Here is a 21354-nt window from a genome sequence, read left to right on the forward strand (position 1 = left end):
GTTGGGTCATGCTAAGCAAGGTATTGTGATCCAAAATAAGGTGGCTACTGTAGCAACTGTATGTCTGCTGAATGAATGGAGTGTGTATTTTTTACAATTTGGCAAATGGCAAATCTGTATCTTTACTGTGTGTAACAGAAAAACGGAACTGCTTTTGGCATTAAAACATAATTTGTTTGGTTTTAAAAAAATGTTTCTCTTTCTGCTTTCATGTGTTTTTTGAGGGGGGGTGGTGTATTTGTATTTTGACTTTTTCATTTGGCTGTTTTTCCACCTAAGCACTTTTTTTTTACTATTTCATATGCTCAAAGGAGTTTTTGCCCATGTTACTCTCAGGCAGGGCTATTTTGTCTGAATATTTCTTTAGAAAACGTGTGTTAAGTTTGAACTTTGAGTGGTATTTTTAACTATATCGAAGTTGGACCATGTTAGACCATATGACGTGCACCCATTGTGTTTTCCAGCTGACAGGGGCAGTTGCAGGTCATCTGCAGGCTTATTTTAAGATAAATAAATAATTCAACGTTCACTCCTATAGATCAATGCCAGAAGCCCCTACAGAGCTTCTGACAGCTGAGGGGGAAAAAAATCAGCTTATAACCTTCTGAAAGAGCACTAAACCATGCCACTACCCCAAATGGTTCAACAACAGCATTGAAGTTTGTAACTGAAAAACACTTAATGGTTTAAATAAATATCATATCATTTTCTCCTCTGTTGTCACAAATGGCTGTATGACATTTCTCAAACATAGCTTTCATGCACGCTGTCTCCACCAAACTCTTTCCATGTCCATTAACTACATCTATTCAAATTACACTGAGCTTCAGTATTCTCGTCTGCAGCTCCCCACATCTTTCCCTGCTTTAGTTTCCATTTTTATCCATACTTTTAAATTCCTCGTCCATCTCTGCTTAATGGCCCCTATTTAGTTTGTGCTCCAGTGAAGTCAGGCGGCTGCTACTCGTGCAGCTGCTTTAGAGATGAGTATTCTGTGGCAGAATGAGTTGCAATGTGCCTCCCATCCATTATTGATCCGTGATTAACTAGAGTTCAGCAGAGTTCTTGATGGCAAGCAAGTGTATAATCGCTGAGGTGGTCAGGGATGTCTTGTCACCCCCAATATATAAGATTTGGTAATATGTCCCATCCTCTGTATGAGATATGGTCATTTGACACAGATATTTTGAGACTTTACATTTCTTAATTGTGTTAGGACGTTTTCTTTAGGTTTAGTTTATTTGGGACGGTGCTGTGCATGTGACCTGTTTATTTTTAGTCACTACAACCACTTGGTAAAGGAAAACATCATGTTTGGGCTTAAAATGCCTGAAAATGTCTCAGCTTCCAATCGGAAATATCTGGATTTTGTCACGACAAACACGGCGGAAAATTCTCCCACCGCCTCCTCATAAATATTCAGTTGTGTCACACTTACAAATGTTGAAATTCAGTCTTAAATATTGTTCACTGGCTGGGAAGAATTCTCACCTGTAATTCCACCACCGTGTCCTCCACCTCGTGATACGACTGTGAGGACATAAACATGTAATGTGAACATGACACGTCACATTTTGTAGAAATGTTCATATGGTATCAGTGGTATATATATCAGTTGTTTGCAGAAACATTAACTGCCAACACTTTATCCAGGCAACTGGGCTGAACACCAGGGATACACGTGTACACCATTATTGTTTTCTTTGCATGTTTAACCAACTTAATTAGTCCTATCTTCACTCGGAATGGGCAGGGCTTAAACCAAAAGTGGGTGGTACTTATCAGACCAGAAGTGGACTGAACTAATCAGAAGTCATACATTTTTTTGGTCTGAATTGTTGAAGCTGCTGTATATATATTTCATGTTGCTATGTATTATTATTATTATTATTATTATTATTATTATTATTATTATTATTATTATTATCAATCATACATCCATTATTTAGACAACTATGTACAGCGCAGTCTCAAAATTGAGCATCAGATTGATGTTTTTGATCTCTAGAGAAAAGAATTTCACTTTACAGAACAAATTTTAAATAGACTTCAAAGAATAAACTTCAGTGAGCATTTTTCCTTCACCACAGCTACAGATATTGACACATTTCATTCAGATGATACTCATAAAATGTATATGTACTGGATACCTTTTTCGGCCAAGTAGGCCCATTTGCTCAACCCCCGGGTGGTTTTAACAGGCCGGGGGATCACCTTTAAAACAGTGTGTCTGTAGTTGATTTGTCACCCAACCGGATCGTTATGAAAGCAACAGCAACAAATACTGAAGCTTTGCCGCCCTGAGTTGCCAACCCTAAGCATCGGCAACTGACGACCTGGGGATGAGATTCAACAATCTACTATCTTTTTCCATGAAGTCACATATTGTCGCTTCAGTCAGCAAGGTTATAATTATGTTACTGTTAAAAAAAAATCTCACTAATGGGTGTCAGTTCTGAAACATAATCATTGCCCGTGGTGTTTGGTGTTCTGTGTTTTACTGAACATCCAGCATGTAGCTAGAAATGGGTTAAAGTGTTAATATTAAAAATAAAGTTTAACCCATCGTGTGTGACCATTTTGATAAAACATGCAATACACAGATGCTGATGCAGATGCTGTTCTTTAACCTTGAAAAATGAAATGTTATACACACACACATACACACACACAGGCTACATGCATGCATACTTGTTTTTGCCCCAGTGTCTGACTAAAGACTTACTCCATCACACTACAGCAGTCGGAGGAGTATTGGCAAAGAGAGGTGGCCCTGTCACAGCTTTGACATATGAGACGGTTTATTAATAAATTGTCTCATTAAAAAAGCTTTCCAAAGTATTTTCTGTGCGTTTTGAATTGAATCTACCCGAGAGCAGCGTCAACTTCTCTCACACTGCTTCTGATAGTGCGTGAGAGATGACTGCAGGGGTGGTAACACGGGCCAGAGGTAAGGGACGTCTGTTAGCTTATACCCCCTCCCCTTCTCGACAGCCATCTGTATCACTCAGGGAAAGCCTCCTCGAGACAGCGCCACAGACCCCGCTGATCCTGATGCATTTTGACACTGATGGTGCACACAACTGACCTTTGGGCTGTTGAGTGCACTCAAACAACACTTGCTGCATGTGTTTATGTCTCAGAGACAGTCTAATGAGGATGTAGCCACAGCCAGCCAACTCCAGCAGCAGGTGCCAGGATGCAGCTGCCACCAGGGCTGTAATCATCAGAGCCTCTCGCCTGACTCACACTGGGTAGCATTGTCAGCGGTGGCATTTCTGTAGCAAGGTTTGGATGAATCTTCCCAAGATAAGATATTGCTAGCTATAACTAAGACATATATTTGGCAATCGTGCTGTTTGTTCAGTCAGTAAATGTTGCTATCTGCCGCTTGAATACACCTGCGTGTTTTCCTGTTTCTCAGTGTGTTCTTTGTGTATCTTTGGGAAAGTTGGACTCTCTACTTTTCTGTCAGCATACTAAACCAGTGTGATTTGTGTTTTGGATCAAAAGAAGTGTGTTTGAGGTAGGCGATAAAGGTTGATCATGCTTTGTCTGAAATAAAACCTTAAAGGTTCAACATAAGAATCATTCACGTCAAATTCATCCTCCAAACAGATAGGGGGCAGTATATGACCAGAGTAACTAACTAATAATTGCTGTTTATTGTATCTGCCATGTAGCTCCTATTAGCCTGGACTGAGAGCTTTGAGCACTGTGGGAGTGTTGGTGTTATTTAATATAGGATTATCATCTCATGAGGTGATAGGTGGCTAGAGGCTAGCTGGTTAGCATGCTGACTTCAGTTGAACTCATACTCCAAACAAATATGTGCAGCATATCACCAGAGAAGCTAACTGCTGCTAACTGTATTATGTCTATGACTGTAGCCACTGTTAGCTTGTTAGCTGAGTTAGGCATGCAGCTAGCTGGAGAGTTGACACCACTACACTGCTGGGAATAAGAGGTTTACAGGCCCTCAGTTAGATGGTTAGCATGCTAAAATTTGTAGCTACTGTATGTAGCTAAATTTGTAGCTATGTAGCTGAAACACAATACATAGATATCAAGATGTCAAGATGTGACAAAATGTCAAAAATGAAAATCCTTACATATTGAATCTTTAATGTTTAAACTAAAATGATTTGTATTGCACCTTTAATGCACGGCAGCCCACAACAACTTGCGTGTTCGGAAGTGAAGCGGCTCTGCCTGAAGCGAAAGTAATTTTTTTTCCCACTTCAGTATCCAAAGTGTTACTTTACACCTCGCTGTCAAACGACCTCCTATTTCTCACTCAGTTTTCAAAGTATGTAAAATTACTTTTCTTAATGTGCAAATGATGAGTGTGAGAGCAGGTTTGTGCTCTCGCAAATTACGCCACACTTTACATACAGCACGATTTCTGCAGGGGAAGGAGTGTGAAGTGTGATATGCGCTGATATTTGATAGCCTGCCATCGCCTGACATGGCAGCCATAGAACACAGATTTGTTTGATATTAGGTGACACTGACGAATACATTTAATTGAAGGTGCAGATGTACTTTTTTAATCAGAAGAGAGAGATCTTCATTGATGTACTTCAAGCAAACCAAATAACAATCTCTCTTTGTTTTCGTGACTGAATAAACAAACTGACCTTAAAAGATGTGTTCTTTCAGTATTCTGCCAAACTTACTTTCCTCTGAGAATGGCTTGTTTACTCAGTCATGGAAACAGAAAATATCTCTGGTTTGTTTTATTACCTCATTAATTATTCTGAGCTTGAATTTCTCTCCAAAACCACAGGAATGAAGTATTTGAACTGGCTGCAACTAACAACTGTGTTCATTATTAGTTAATCCATTTATTATATTAGTTAGAATTGTTTACTTTAAAAAAAAAATGTCTGAAAACTTTTTCAAGTTCCCAGGGGCCCAAGCTCTTCCGATGTATTGATGTGTCAGACCGAAATCTAGGTTAACATCCATTTATCTCAACGTATTAGTTTACAAAGATAGACAGCTAAAAATCAGCAACAGTCCTCTCATCGTAATGGAGAAGCTGGAACAAGAGAGTGTTTGTTTGTTTTTTTTCCTTAGGTTGGCGATTTGATCAGTGAATCCATTAGTTTAAGGTTTAGAACAGCGCCCTGGAGACAGTCACCTCCATCCTTCTCAGAGGCCGATAGGGAATCAGACTGTGATAATGCCTCTGATGATATCTCAGTGCTAGGAGACTGGTAAGGACAAAACAACACAAACAGTATATTCTCCCTTAAAAACAACCTGAATGGAGTTTGGGAGAAAAAAAAATATACAAGACCTCTGAGATTGTTGGTATACCAGTATACCAACAATCTCAGAGGTCTTGTAATGTCCGCACTGAATCCAACCCTGAAGGGAAAGAAAGTATAGGCGCACAGAGACTGTTTGTGTAGCTCTTTCATTTAGACTCCGGGGTCAGTCTGGGTGGATGTCTGCTGCGGAAGGCCAGACACAGCAGGCGAAAATCATTTTTTCACGCACTGTTCAATTTTGGGGATTTTGGGCTATTTTGTTTCCATAACATGTTTTCTTTCAGACTGCTGGAAAGAAGGAAAAAAAACATCCAAAACACACACTTAGGTGTAAAACAGACACCCTTTTTTAAATAAATACTCCAAACAGGTGGATCCTGCGAGAAAAAAACTCAGCGGTGTGAATAAATCTAACCTGTTGCTGCACCTCTTCTGCTTTTCTTCTTTTTTTTAACAGTGGCTTTGAACGTGCCCACAATAATTTTCCTTCATAACTAAAGGTAGCAGCACAGCTTCTGTTCTGGAAATGAATGCAAGTTAGGGGTATGATACAGCATTTGTATATCTGGGGATTCGTCTTAGACAAAATGTGATTAAAAAGTAATAATAATAACTTCTTTGCCTCTTTTTTCATTTGTGAATCGTCAGTGTTGTAATTAAGACTTTAACTGAGACCGAGTCAGCGCCAAGACCAGAGAGTAAAGACACAAAGACAAGACCATGACCAAGAAGACGTTTATGTGTAGGGGCTTTTACTGAGCCGTCTTTATTAAAAACTCCTCTTCCAAGTTTTACCATTGACCTTGCAGAATACACTAGGTTTTGTGTGTTCCTTGTCTTCCCACAGAAAACCATTACCTAGTACAGTATGTATCAAACAGCGCAGTGGCATCCCTGCAGTTGTGTCCTTGACGGGTCTTGAAATAAAATCCCGACTCCTCCTTTACTGGAAATGAGACAAGTCTGGTTAAAAAAAAAAAAAAAAGTGTTGATTTCCGAGACGCAACCTTCGGTCTTGAATCCGCTCCTGAGACCAAGACCGATCTCCAGTACTCCAACTCCTCTACCTGTCTTTTAAAGGATGTTCTCTCAGAGACTCTTGTCTCAGAGGAGACCAGTTTTACTCTCATCACTATTCTGAAGGTTTTAACAGAGGGGTTTATTCATATTTATTTATTCATAGCCTGATTTATATTACATTTTATTGCTAAGAACAAGGAGAAACATTTTTATTTAATGTCTTTTATGTTTTGTGTGGCTTTTGACCACATTTTCTGATTTGTGGACTGATTTTTCGTCATTCAAAATCCCCTCTGTGAAAACCTTTGGCTTTGACATGCTAGCAAAATGAAATAGGAAACGCGAACCTGGCTTCATCCAATGTTCAGAGCTGTTTTCTGGGAATTAATACAAAAGCGTAGGCTCCATATTTGATTAAATCGTGCCTCAGTTCCATATTCAAGCATACAGTTTCAGAAAACTCGTAACAGAAAAAGATGATCGTCTTTAAGTGGGTAATCAGCTGGGGGAAGTTTCATGGTGAGATCCGGGTGCTTTGCCATGAACCGAGGCGGCCCTGAGAGCCAGTGCGAAATGTCAGTGCCGCCCTGCACTTTATCTGTCCGGACTGTTCTCAGGGGAGGTGGTCGCATCATCAAATATTCACATGGCACTCACAGGACATCAACTTAGGAAGAAGGCCTACCTGACCAACACCTGTCCCATCTTTGTTTTCCATCAGAATGCGCTTTGACATTTCTGCAGCTCAGCGGAGTAGATCTCCTTGGAGGTCTGCTTTCCTTGGCATGAAGGGCAGATGTGACTTTGTGTGTGTTTGTTTCTCGAGCGCAATACCGTCTGAACAATGAGTCTGGCGGATACGTGTATTTGATCTGTTTGCTTTTTTTTTTTAGCAGTATTGTTAAAAATGTAATGGTAGAAAATGGCTTTTTTTCTACCTGACACCGCAGATCACTGATGAATCTATGTTGGACCTGTCATCCAAGTTCAGCGACTGTCCCTTTGCAGTGATTGAGGACATATTCAGTGTCTTGGGAGAGACAGTGGCTTGTATAAAGGAAGGAAAAAAAAATAGCACTCATTTACCAATTCCTCACCGCCAAACTGCCCGACGAACATGTTTGCGCCTGTAAAATACCCTGCTGCGATTGGGTGACGAATGACGGCTTTACCCAGTTAAGAGTTTGATGGATTTGAGGCACAAAAATTTGAAACCTCATTATTTTGTAACAGTGACATGTTTGGGGTTTAGCTGGGGGTCGGTTTTTACTCACTTCCCGTGTGTCCGGGGGATTACCATTATGTCTTGATTCCCAATTATTCCTCATGTTGACAGGTGGAAGAGAATCTGCAGAACGAAAAGCACTTCGAGCTCAATTTTGTAAAATCATTGCTCTGATGCAAGGGTTCAGTTGGCGAGGGCGATGGATACTCTGTATTAACCTCATTACTGGGACTCTCAGTTAGCCAATTAGCATTCAACCTTGAAGTTTCATACCCAGGCAAAAGTCACCATCTGTCAGCACAATGCAGGGCAGCCCTCTGTGATGATGACGACGACGGTGATGATGATGATGATGATGATGATGATGTGCTCACAGCTCTCTAACTGTTTTTGTTTTGGCTGCAGGAACTTCTATTACATCACCATGCTGCGCGACCCGGTCTCCCGCTACCTGAGCGAGTGGAAGCACGTCCAGCGCGGAGCCACGTGGAAGACCGCTCTCCACATGTGTGACGGACGCTCACCCACCCAGGACGAGCTGCCCACCTGCTACAACGGGGACGACTGGTCCGGTGTCACCCTGACCGAGTTCATGAACTGCCCGTCCAACCTGGCCAACAACCGGCAGGTGCGCATGCTGGCCGACCTCAGCCTGGTGGGCTGCTACAACCTGTCCTCCATGAACGAGAGCCAGCGCAACCACATCCTCTTGAGCAGCGCCATGAGCAACCTGAAGAACATGGCTTTCTACGGCCTGACGGAGTTCCAGCGCAAGACGCAGTACCTGTTTGAGCGGACGTTCAGCCTGCGCTTCATCTCGGCTTTCACGCAGATCAACAGCACGCGAGCCGCCAACGTGGACCTGAGCGAGCTCGTGCGCAGGCGCATCGAGGAGCTCAACTTCCTGGACGTGCAGTTGTACGAGTACGCCAAGGACCTGTTCCTCCAGCGCTTCCAGTTCACCCGCCAGAGGGAGCACCAGGAGGTGCGCTTGAAGAGGCGCGAGGAAAGGCGCTGGCTGAGGGAGCAGAAAGAGCAGGCGAGGCCGTGGCCGGCCAAACACAAGGGGGGAGGAAATAGAGGCGGGAGGAGGGGAGCAGGCGGGGAGAAAGGGACTGAAGGTGTCTTCCCCGCCACCACCGAGGACTACACGAGCCAAGTGGCCCGTTGGTGAGTCCTGAGAGAGAGGAGCAAGAGAGAGATTCCTCAGAGACTAGTTGAGATGTTTCGTTTGACTCTCTCTCTCTCTCTCTCTCCCTCTCTCTCTCTGGCACATCCCGGCGTCCCTCTCCTTTCGTCTCACCTTTAATCCGTCTCCTGCATCTGTCTGTTTCTCAGCTTCAGTGTGATCCGAGTGCTCTGCTGTTTTCCTCATGAAAACTGCCAAGTCTGTGAGTCTCACAGCGGCTCTGCCTTGGAGTGCCCTTTGGTGTCTTAAATCTCTCTTAAATGCTGTTTATATTTTTGTTTTGTTTTGTTTTTTTAATTGTCATTTAATTTCTGCCTTGTTTATTTACAATGTGATGAATATGAATACTTAAAGTGAGGTGAAAGAAAAAAAAAAAAGCAATGAAAAGAAGCTGCCATAGACTGTATCGCTTTTAATTTTCGACATCCACCGCGAAAGCGATGAATGTCGTCTTTGTTCGCAACTGGTAGAAAACGTACCCCGCTTGAAGGATGTAGTTGTGGAAGATGGTTGCATGTCACACATCCACGTCATGCCGACCACCGAGGAGAGTGAATTTTCCAGAATATTTAAAGGCCAAGGTTAATAAAGAACACAATGCATTCATCGTATTTTTTTTATTTAATGACACTGACACCCTCTCTAAAGATCATGTCGTACGCATGTGTTATCTATGTTTTAACCCAAATACATTAGAATTGTGTCTGATGCTTATATTTTGGCTACAGCATGATATATATCATTACATGCATTATATATGTTGTCCAAGTGCAGACTTTAGCACGTCTCACAAAGGTAACATAATACAATACACACAAAACTGTCAAAAGAAAAAAAAAAGAGAAGAAAGAAAATTGAGACTTTTTTTCTCAGAATTTTGGGTTTAAATTGAGCATTTTGAGAAAATGGTCGGAACTCAATGTTTTCTTCTTTTTTTAGGCCCTAACGCCTCCAAACCACACGGCCACGAAGCAGTGTAAGTGCCCCCTATACTTTCAGTGGAACGTTGTGTTTTTTTTTAACACTAGAGTGGGAAACAACCCTGTGATGAGAAAACCATATTTTGTGAGTAATTCCTTTCCTGAAGCCGTGGGTTGCTGAGATAAAAAGTTGGTAAATAGCACAAGTGATGAAATGTGTCAGTGTGGCTGCTGTGTGGCCCGACTGCGAATGAGATGATCAGCATTCAGTCCTCACGCCCCCTTCCCCGTCACACTGGCTGCTTTTACATGTTTGCAGAGCTGACGGCGACCGCTCTGCGGGCAGTGAGAGCGCTCTAATGCCAGCAGAGCGCCAGCCTACAAAGACAGGGGCCCCGGCAGATAGTTTGGGAAATAAAACATGTCTGTCATTTCTTCTGCCCAACAGTTTCCCCCGTCCCTCAAATCCAATCAGCACAGCGGTACGCGGAGATGAAAGAGGGGCTTGTTTTGATGCGGCTGAATAGGCTTCAGTGATGCTTTTTACGCCTCTTATTTCATATTCACTCCAAATTCCTGCTTATCAAATTAAATGTAGACATTGAAGTGTTGTGGCTGCTGCTATTTGAACACGATGTTTCTTCTGTGATTGCAGTAGAAAAAAAGAAAGAAAAAAAATACCTCAGAGAGCGCACTTTTGTTCCATTATAAAAGAATCACCCGCGCTCTGTCCTGGTTGAGTGATTCATCCAGTTCATACGGTGAACATGTTCAACTGGAGCTAAATTGGAGCACTTGTCTGCGTGGATGCACTTAAGTCTGTGCGAGCGTGTGCATGAATGGGGAAGTAGAAAGATGGGGCGTGTAGCATATAGATAACAATCATCAATCATGTGTTTGAAGAGGTGGTGCCACAGCTCTGAATATTGAGTCATTCCGTGTTTAATTTATAATTCACATATTTAGCAGTGAAACGACACGATGACACATGTTTCAGTCTATGTGAAATGATTGATAAAGGGTCATTTTGGATACTTATTTCTCCTAAAGAGCAGTTTAGTCAACTTTATTCAATTCATTTCGTCTCAGTTTTATGCTACTTTATACAAAGGCACAAAGGATAAATTCACCCAAAAATGAAAATTAGGTCATTATGTACTCTTATATTTATAGGCCACAAAACATTTCTGGAGTTTCACAGCAAAGCAGCGTTGCAACATTCTCCTGAACAGCTGAAGTAGATGGGACTTGTTTCAAAACATAAATAAAATAACTGATAGAAATCATAAAATGGCACAATCTAAGTCTCTGGAATCCTAGAAATCCCAAATTAATATGAAGAAACATTATTTGTGTCCTTTGTTAAAGCCAAAATCTTCACTGTAGCTACTAAGATGAGAGCACAACCTGTCTTAAGTGGGTGCACAAAATTGACCTGGCGTCAGGGGTGTAAATCGTGTCTTTTCAAAGTAATTTGGGATTCCATGGACTTGGTTTCTGCCAGATGAGCTCTACTGGGCCATTTTATGTTGTTTCTTTCAGTTGTTTTGGTACATCTTTAAACAAACTTTAAACTGTTCAAATGAATTTCAAAATTAGAAAAGGAATTTTGCTATTTTCCGTGTGTTTGCGTGGGTGCGATTAGATGATGACAGAGTTTTCCTCTTTGGTAAACTTATCCTTTAAACCCTGCTGCATTGGCTTTAAAGCTTAAGTTCAAAAACGCTACTCACAAGATGAAAATCAGATGTATAAAAATTGCAGGAACATCATCGATGCAGATGCTTCCACACAGGTGCACTGCACACTACAATTAAGCAATTAACACCAAATCGTGCTCTGTGGCCATATAAAGCTGCCGAGCACGCCCAGCTGGTTCTGATTTTTCAGACAGTTACACAGAGAGGGATGCAGCACGTCAGTAGGTCTCCAGAACTGTGGGAAAAGTTCATGTGGTCAGTCGAGTCATCCTTCACCATATTCTCAACAGGCGGGTGAGAGCAATGTGTGGCACACACCCAGAACAAGGTGCAAATCTACTGGCATAGTCTGGGTCCTCTCATCCTTTTAGAAGGAAGGGTCACTCCAAATCAATACAGAGTCGTTCCGAGCGATCACCTTTGTCCCACAATGAAAGAAGCATTTCTACCCTGATGGGTCCGTCCATGGTGACAAAGCCTCCACCCAAAGGGCACGAGGCCCCACTGAATGGTTTGACAGGTATGAAAAGGATGTGAATCGTATGCTGTGGCCTTCATATTGAACAGATGTCAACCCATTTGCACACCTGATGATTCTGGACCGAAGTGTTCAACAACGCTGTCCACCACTGTCAAACACCAAATTATGGAATATCTCGGTGGAGCAGCAACTCTTACAGACCAACACCAGCGTTGTTCGACACATGTTCATGTGTCATTACCAGTAGTTAACATATACACAATACCTTTGATATGTTCTGCTTAATTCTCAATGCTGCCCTTACATTAAATGTTGAACCACCAAAATGCTTATCTGCTTTAGCAGGACAGTGTGGATGTGGTTCGATAAGATCAGACACACTGAAATCCTTTACTCATGCTTGTTAAGTTAAAGTACCCATGCATTATTGTAAACAAAATACTCCATTGCAAGTAACTTACTTCCTACTTAAGTAAAATCACCGAAGTATGATCTACAAAATGTACTTCACGTACAGTAAAGCAGTTGTCATGCAGTAAAATTGTCCCTTGTGACTGATTTATCATTACGTATCAAATGCTAACACTCTCTGTTAAATATTGCAGGCCTCAACAATGTATCAGTGTGTGGGCAGCCTCCAAAGTGGTTACATGAGATGATTCCTGGTAGAGGGAAAAAAAATAAATAAATAAAACATTCTGCTACATAAATCTATTTTTCATTTTGTTTCCTCAGATATCGGATCATTTTTGGGGGATTGTTAAGTGGACAAAAGTTGAACACATGGCCCCAGCTAGATATGGTTTTACTACAAGGGATCACGAGCCAAATATGCTGGAAACCACTGGTTTAATCCCAGCATATTGCTGTATTTGCTGCCTTTCAGTAAACTTCACCTGTAACAGAGCATTTACGCCTTCTTCACTAAAGGCAAATCACAGTTGGAAAAGCAGGTATAAATAATCCAGTGAATGATGTCGGAACTCCATGAAGCTGCTTTGATTTGAGTAACTGCTGTTATCATTCATACTATTAGTGATACCTGTGCTTTTCCTACTGTGATAACTCAAAACATCAACTGTGGACAAAGGCCTTTTTTTGCTATCATTACTTACTTATTAGTACTTCTTCAATCACAGATCAATGCAGTCACTGCAAACTGCAGTAAGACCACAGTAGGATCTCTTCTTCCTGAAGAATAATACGGTACAGTAATAGCTGTTTTATTTTATGATGGAAATGTATTTCAATAAACATGCTGCACTGCTGTGTGACAGGCGGGAGGGTTTACAATGTTCCCCGGTGACAGATGGCACCAGCAGCGGATGAGCAGTATGATCGCATTATAGCTATTAATGAAGCACTTCATGTGTTGTCAGTGTGCTATATACCCAAGTTATATATACGGCATATGTGTGTGTGTGTGTGTGTGTGTGTGTGTGTGTGTGTGTGTGTGTGTGTGTGTGTGTGTGTGTGTGCGCGCATGTACATGTGTGTGTTACCACTGTATAATTGCAAACAAGAGCATGAAGTTTCTGGAAAAACTGACACTGCGCTGCACTGCTGGCTTGACTTTACATGATGGAGCAGCAGGAGGAATGTGAGTCGGCTGGAAAAGCAAAAAGAAAAAGGAGGAAATAAAACAGCGCGTAAGCAAAGGAAGGCTTTGAAATGAGAGTTCTGGTTTAACGAGTTACTTTAAAGACCCAATAAGCACTGCAGTTACTGTAGCTGAACTACAATACAAAGAGATAAGGAGGTGGGGTATGTATGTGTGTGTGTGTGCGTGTGTGTGTGTGTGTGTGTGTCTATGATGGTGTGTCTGTGTGTCATCACTCACACCTGTGTTGCACTGCCTTAAAGCCTTCTGCGAGTGGACAGACCGGCCGCTCTCTAGAGATTCACACGAGGGGCAGGAAGTGATGTAAGAAAGCTGAAATAGCAGCTAGAGATGTTTCAGATGTTTGTAAATAACACCTGTGTCTACCTGTAGTAAAGCTAACATGACGCCACATAGAGATTGAGGAGGGCACTCAAATCGGCACGTCTCAGCAGACCCTTTTCATGGCAGAAGTGGGATTTCTTACGTTAATGATGGCTGCATTCTATTCAGTTGAACTCGCTCCAGGGCTCTGGTATTGTTAATGCTGATGTTATTGGTCACACCTATGTTGTTCCTGCTTGGACGAGCGAAAATGTCTGCCTTGGAAAAAGGTCTATGGGCCCCGTGCAAATTAATAGTTGCAACGCTGATGGTAACTGCTGAGTTAGTCCTGGATCAGTCAATTCATTTAATAGAGATTCAGCTGAGAGGTGCGCTTAAACCCAAAAATGTTTCCTTGGATTGCTCCAAAGGTGTAAGGACGAGTTTCCATGGACACGGGAAGTAGGGGCGCTGAGGGGGCTGCAGCTTCCCCCCCCAAAACAGGGCTTTCTAAAAAGCATCCTATTGAAAATGTTAAATACTTCAGAATGTGTGAAAGATCCACATTTTGAAAGTCATTTCATTAACATCCTCCACGAGATCATCGTTTTGACGCTTGAATAAGGTTTCTGTGTTGAACGGCACTGAAGTATTTGGCTGTTACCCAGCAGTCCCACCAATTAAGTCCAAGTCATTTGCTGCCCATCTGTTGCCTCGACATAATCAACAACCTGTAGATAGAAAAACTCACATTTAAAGGCCATGATCTCACCGAGGTACACTGCTCAAATTTAAGCTCATTATCACATGAATTCTTTTTGTTGTTGTTGTTCTCACCAAACGATGTCCGACAATTTTGAAACAGAAAAGTGAAAACTCTCAGACTACGGTGTAAATAAAGTGATGAGAGATTTTAAAAAAGCCAAATTTTACTGCTGTTCCAAAAAAAAAAAAAAAGTGTGACATGCCGCTTTGTAAAGGAGCTTTTTGATTCATTAATTTGTACTGACACTCCATGAAAGCGCACATCTCTGAGACTTATCTGTACCGATTTGTTTATTTATATGATTTCACCTGTTGCTGAAGAATGGCTTTGCCTGACAGAAAAATACCAGTAATACCGACACCTCAGTGATAATGGAAGAGAGCTTTCTTAGTGTAAGAATTTCTATGTACATGTTAAAAGTCTTGTGATGAAATGAACAGTCTTAAGAGCCTTCTGGCGTGTAATATTTAATCTGCCATCTTTCTTGTCAGACTTGGAAAAAAAAAATGAGTGAACTGTTACTTAAGATATCAGAAAATAAATGCATTGAATGGCCATGACATTGTGACGCGTCTTGCTTTGGTATCTTCCGTGTATAGGTGACTTTTAAAAGCATTGCACACATACTTTCCTAGTGTTTGTCACACTGATGTAATCCATCCATTCATGCCTACAGTCATATGTTATATATAGTGTGCCCTCTAGGGTGCCCTTCCACTGGGGAAAACATGATAAGGTGCCCTCTAAGGTGCTCTTCCAGTGGAGAAAATGTGATACAATGTGCCCTTTCTGCACGCTGGTGCCCTTTTAATTTTTTTCACCCCCACCCCTCATACATCCCAAGTCCGCCCCTGCAAGTCAATGTCTGTAGCTTGAATCTCATCAGTCACACTGAAGTGTTAAGCATATCAATGGCAGTCAGAGTAAAACATTTCTTAAATGCATTTTTTTGAGTTTCCAGGTGGACACTACGGCACCTCCTGGAGCTCGAACATGGCTGAGGGGCAGATGGGAGCTTACTGCCAGGACACCCCTCGCCTTCTCCCTCGTCCTTTCTAAAAGTAAAAAGTTGAGTCAAGGGCTTTGGGGGGTTGAACTCATGGACTCTCCAAAGAAATGCTCGAAACGTATTCAAGGCAACTGCTTTGTGAGCCGTCTCAAAAATTCACAAAGCACCTCAATGAAAGCATCAAGTACATACTAAGAAGTGAGTGTGATGTTCACAGTTTAGCCATATTTTAGCCCATACAGAGAGATATAATTACTTTGTCTTGATTGTGTTGACTGTAATTTCCCTGGCATCTGTCACCCAATTAAAAGAAACATGTAGAGCTTCATCTTATGTAGACAGAAACATTTTCAGGACAGCTTTACTAACTATTTTTACATCTTGCAAAGAAGGTCAAGAAAGAGTTATAGACTCAGAAATAGCCAGCTCTACACAGTCACAGACTGAATTTTCCTCTGAATATTTTTCATTTCTTCTGATATGAATAAATAACAAGCTAAACAGGTGTGTGGTGCTTTTATGGGAGCTAATTAAAGATAAACACAAAGTGTTTTCTTAAGAACCTGGCTTGATGTTTTTTATTGATTTCAATTTATTTCAACACAAGATAAGAAACCATGCAGCCATGTACTCCCTCGAGGCCAGATAACAACTTAATAAAGAGGCCCTCTGCTTATGTATTAAAGGGTAAGTTCAACAAACATTTGACGTTAAGTCTGGTTGTGTCTGGGGCTTCATAGCAAAACAACGCTGCAGCATTATCCGAACAACTGAAGTTGATGGGGACTTATCTTAAAATGGAAAAAAAAAAAAATATGACCTACGAAAACCATGTGATGGCTCTATACAGCTTGTCTGGTATAGTGCAACTCTCCTGGGGATCTCGTATTTATTTGAAACGATGTTATTTACACCCTTGGCTGTGTGCTAATGCTTCAGCACAGCAACTGTGGTGAGATTTCAGTTTCCAAAAGTGTGTAAATAACATCTTTTCCAATTAATTTGAGATCATGGGGCATCCACAGACATGCCAGACAAGCTGTATGGAGACATTTCATGTTAATTATTCAGTTGTCTTTTTAATGCTTTAAAACAAGTCCCCATCTAACTCAGTTGTTTAGGAGAATGTGACAGTGCTGTTTCAATGTGAAGCTCCTGAAATGTTCTGTGGACTATGAAACCTTTTGTGGGGGTGAGTAGGTAATGACCAACATAGATTTTATATATATGTATATATGTGTATATATATATATATATATATATATATATATATATATATATATATATATATATATATATATATATATATATATATATATATATATATATATATATATATATATATATATATATATATATATATATATATATATATATATATATATATATATTCACCTCATTAAAATCCATAAAATAGCTTCTCCTTCTCCCTCAAGTATTTTTCATTTTACAGCTTCAACTGCTGGACACAAGATGTCTCCTCCTTCGCTCCAGCCTCAGTTTTTATGCACTGGAGGCTTCAAGATTTTACATCACACTTGCGTATGCTGAATATTGGACTAGGATTGGCTTCCAAATCAATGCGATGTCATAGATCATGCTCACAGCCCTGCCTCATAATATCAGATTTTCAGTGAGCACATACTTTCAGCAGACGAAGGTGAAAACAACCATACTGTGTCAGTGTCAATCACAGTGAAGCTCAAACAGTCAACACATTTTTGACTGGAGGAGGATTTTAAGTGAAGGTAACATTCGCAGGTGAAGTGATAAGGTGACACATTTATTGTATTATAAAACAAAACAAACTTTTATTGATTACAGTAGATTACACATCTGTTGGAAAATGTTACCCTAAAAAGCAGCATGAAATGTAATAAACTGATTTAATGTTATTGTTGGATCACTGATTTGGTGTGCAATATTATTTCCAGAAAAGTACTTCCCCATAGCAGTGGAATTAAATGTGTCAGTGCTTATATTAATTGACTTCATGTATTCAAGGACATGCTTCATCTACTGACACACAGAGCCCTCTGTCTCAGATTGTACTGTATTCCTGGCTCCACATTACATTCAGCGGCTGCAGCGACACAGCCATTTCCACCCAGATGTTATAACTGTGTACTACGATGTTTAACCTTAGCGAGTACTTGAAAGAAAAAAAATACCTTGTTGCTCGAAGACTGTGATCTACATTCTGAGCCTTTACAGCCAGCATAAAATCTGGTTCACAGAATGGTCCTAAAACATTTGGGATGAACATGATTTTCAACAATGATTACAGGTAACAAGAAGATAGACAGAAGACAGGCAAGAATTCAGCTGGGTTTTTTTTTTTTACCATTCAATAAAATACCAAAAATTAAAAAGTTTTAAATAAAGGACCGATCTACTGTAAAATGATGTGAGGATCATAAATTATCTGTGCACAAATTCTATCTAAAGGACTTTGGTAAAGATTGCTGTTCCAGTGTCAAGATAAAAGAGATTCAATTTGCATTCTTAGTGTGAAACAAAATTATAGTCTTGCAAATTTGTTTTTGTTTTGGCTCTGCTAAATCTGTATTCACATCTACACAGTCCCTCTGAACCAGGCAGAGCTGGCCTGGTGAAACTGAAAGATGCTAAGATGAGGGAATAGAACAAGCAGGATTTTTAAATATATTGATCCTCATATAAATTAAAATGCGGGTCATTTTCCTACCGACATTGAAAACCCCTCAGTGAGCGCAGGTTGTGATACAGCTTGCATCACAAAGTCAACACCTCACTGTGGGGACCCTGAGCCAAATATACTCCCATGTTGAGCCTCTGATGTCATTTTGTGAAATAAGTTAGAGTAGACTGACATCTGCAGGCCATTACCTTGAATTGCTGCTTCTCTTGTCTCCTCTACTCTCACTTATTATAAACATGTAAGAAAATGTACGTTTTCCTAATACATTTTTATTACAAACCCTAATGAATGTAATTAATGCAAGATGAAAATAGTCTATCTCTTATTCACGTGAGTCTGTTTCTCAAACACAAGCGTCACCTCTAATGTTGCCTGCTATACATTTTTTTACCCACTGGATGGGGCTGTTGCCAAAGCACTACAGCACAAAAGAGAAGTTCATGTCAGTGATTAATGTTATTTTAAAAGCAGACAAGGAAATGCCTAACTCAGACTTAACTTTTGTTTTATTTAGAGCAAAAATCATTTTAGTGGACACATGTCTCTTCAACCAGTGCTTTCATCACAACAAATGAATCAATAGAGTTATAATTGGCAACACATTCGAGGTGGTATTTAAAAAATACAACAACAGAGAGGTTTGATCGTTTGAAAAACAATCTTTTCAGGTAGAGTTTGCAAGTGCAATTTCGAGTCAAACGGGTGGACTGAGTGTTGACTCATAAAGTGACAACGTCTGGAAATACACGTGACATCTGGCCAAGATGAACTCAAAATGTGATACAGAACAAAGCCACTCAGTGACGCCTGGAAATATTGAAAGGAGTGAAGGAAATAACAAAACATGAACAGCAAACAGGGTTAAGGTCAATAAAATGAAAGCGAGGGTTTCTGCATTCTCTTTGTTCGTACAGCTGACTCACTCTGACAGTGACATTTTCCCTCAAAGGGAGCAATACGCTGACCTTTCCCTGTGGCACTAGATGCCACATCCGCAGTTTGTTGAAGAGATCTGTCAGTGTGACAGATCACATAAATCTCATCTGTTGCTAGAAGAAGCCCCATGAAAAATAAAAGGGGAATCAATCAAGTACTAATAAACGGTGTGTGTTTTTTCATGAGCACCAACAGTATTTAAATCATTTCATGTGATGGAATGGTTCAGATTTTACATTCACCACAGTTTGTTTCATCATTATTATAAAAATCTTTTGAATGTATATTTTAGACCTGCCGCTAAAATCAAGGTCAACATGTATTAATAAATGAATCTTCAAAATTTCTAATATATGACTTTTTTCACCAAATGAAGGTGAAGAACACACCTCTCAAAGCATTCAAACCTGATACTTTGTGTGAGGGTTTTCCCTTTCTTTTGGTATGGAGTACAGCAGAGGAGCTAATAACAACGTCCTCAGCACAAAAAAGGAAAGCTGTTTGTAAGCCACTTTACTGAATAGTTACAGTATATTGAAATAAGACATCTTTGATGTTTTCATCACACATTAACAGTAGTAGGGTATCAATAAAAATGTGTATAAAGCTGTTACAGGACACCTAGAATGTGTTTAAAGCGGAACCATTTGAATAAATATTACCAAGATACACTGAGTTTGATGCATTACATCTACATTTTAGCAGACTTTTTTGTACAAAGCAACTTACTGTAATTCATACATTCATACACCGATAGCAGTGGCTGCCATGCAAGGTGCTGACCAGCACAGCAGGAGCAGTTTGGGGTTCAGTATCTTGCCCAAGGACACTGTGACATGCACAGCCACAGCCGTCCCATTTTTACCTTCTTTAACAGCCTTTAAGCAACACTTTCTATTTCTATATCTATTTATATTGCTATATATTTTTCGCTGGATGAAAATGGACCAGTTTGACCTCGAACTGCAAGAGTCAGCACAGTGTGTATTAAGTCTCTATGAACAAAATCATACACCAAATTAAAAAAAGAAAACAAAAGAAATTGTTCTTTCTCTGCTACCTCTTCTTTATAACTTGCTAGACTGAAAAGCACCACCTGATGATGGAAGCCCATCAGCATATTCATCAGTATTGCAAACAGCCCTCCATTATGAACACTTCAGCCTGTGTAAACATGCTGAACAAACAATTTGAATATAATAACTGCATATAAAGAAATACAGGTGCAACATTATTTAACCTTCAAAGATGTAGTTAACTTCCTTTGCATTCAATATGTGTCTTCAGTTATGTCTGCTTGTTGTGGGTAGTCAAACATTTGACTCTACCCACACTGAGCACCTCCCTGAAGTGCACATTTCAGCGAAGGCTTCCAGCTACTATTTCTAAGCTACAGTTTTGCTTCTTATTCCAACTGTACAAATCCAGTGTTTTTCATGATGATGCTTTAAAAAAAAAGTGACACTCAATATGGTACAGAGATATGTGAGTTGGAACGACTTGATGATTACTGAATCCTTAATAAGTAATCTCTGAATAACTGATTCAAGGACAGCATAACAGATAATGATCACAGAATGGGAGATACTATATTAATGTATCAATACATAATGGTTAAATGTGACTTGTGAAAGTACACAGAAACAGTGACTAATGACTGAGTAATTACTCATTAATGAGTCCACTTGGTAACTCTCTCAGCTATTAAGGACAACGAATGATGAAAATGCTCAATATGTCTCCTCAAAGATATTTATGAACTAATCATTAACTACTGATTAATAAAGCATCCCCCAATCTGTTGTTTAGTAACTCATCATCTACTGTTGCCTACAGTCCTTAAATCACAGTTATTCAGCAACGACTCATGAACAATTCATTGATTATCGAGTCGCTCCCGATCTGTTCCTTAAAACTCACATTTTCGTTACATTGTGTTACCAAAAAGTCTTCCATTATGCCTGTCATTGTTTCTTATACAAACTCACTTGCTACATCACTCTTCAGGAAAAAATGCAGATGACTGGTCTTAATACTGATTACGCACTATCGATACACTTTACACGTTAACTGGATGTTTACGTTTGCGCGTGAAAGCGTGTTCTCATTAAACTAATCCAGAAAAACTCACATGGTTTTATTGCTGTTCCCTTGGTAACAAGCAAACCCTTGCCCTTTTAGCCTACTGGCATTCGTGTGGATCGTACCACTTTGCGGTCGTAGGG

The 21354-nt window shown here is 40.3% G+C and overlaps 1 protein-coding gene across 2 annotated transcripts in view; it reads left to right on the forward strand.

Annotated features, from left to right (window-relative positions):
* hs6st3b (heparan sulfate 6-O-sulfotransferase 3b) overlaps positions 1-13254 on the forward strand; it is a 79848-nt gene extending 66594 nt beyond the window's left edge. The window contains exons 2-4 of one of the 2 annotated variants that reach the window (XM_037110006.1): positions 7930-8694; positions 9653-9689; positions 10082-13254. In XM_037110006.1, coding sequence (XP_036965901.1) covers positions 7930-8694; positions 9653-9659 — 772 coding nt within the window. In that variant the 3' untranslated portion in view covers positions 9660-9689; positions 10082-13254. Of the gene's footprint in view, positions 1-7929; positions 8695-8862; positions 9321-9652; positions 9690-10081 lie in introns of those variants that run through there. The other variant, XM_037110005.1, reaches the window with a different exon arrangement.
* Positions 13255-21354: the final 8100 nt, after the last annotated feature.

The sequence above is a fragment of the Acanthopagrus latus genome, chromosome 9 (assembly GCF_904848185.1).
Source record: "Acanthopagrus latus isolate v.2019 chromosome 9, fAcaLat1.1, whole genome shotgun sequence".
Classification (NCBI taxonomy): domain Eukaryota; kingdom Metazoa; phylum Chordata; class Actinopteri; order Spariformes; family Sparidae; genus Acanthopagrus; species Acanthopagrus latus.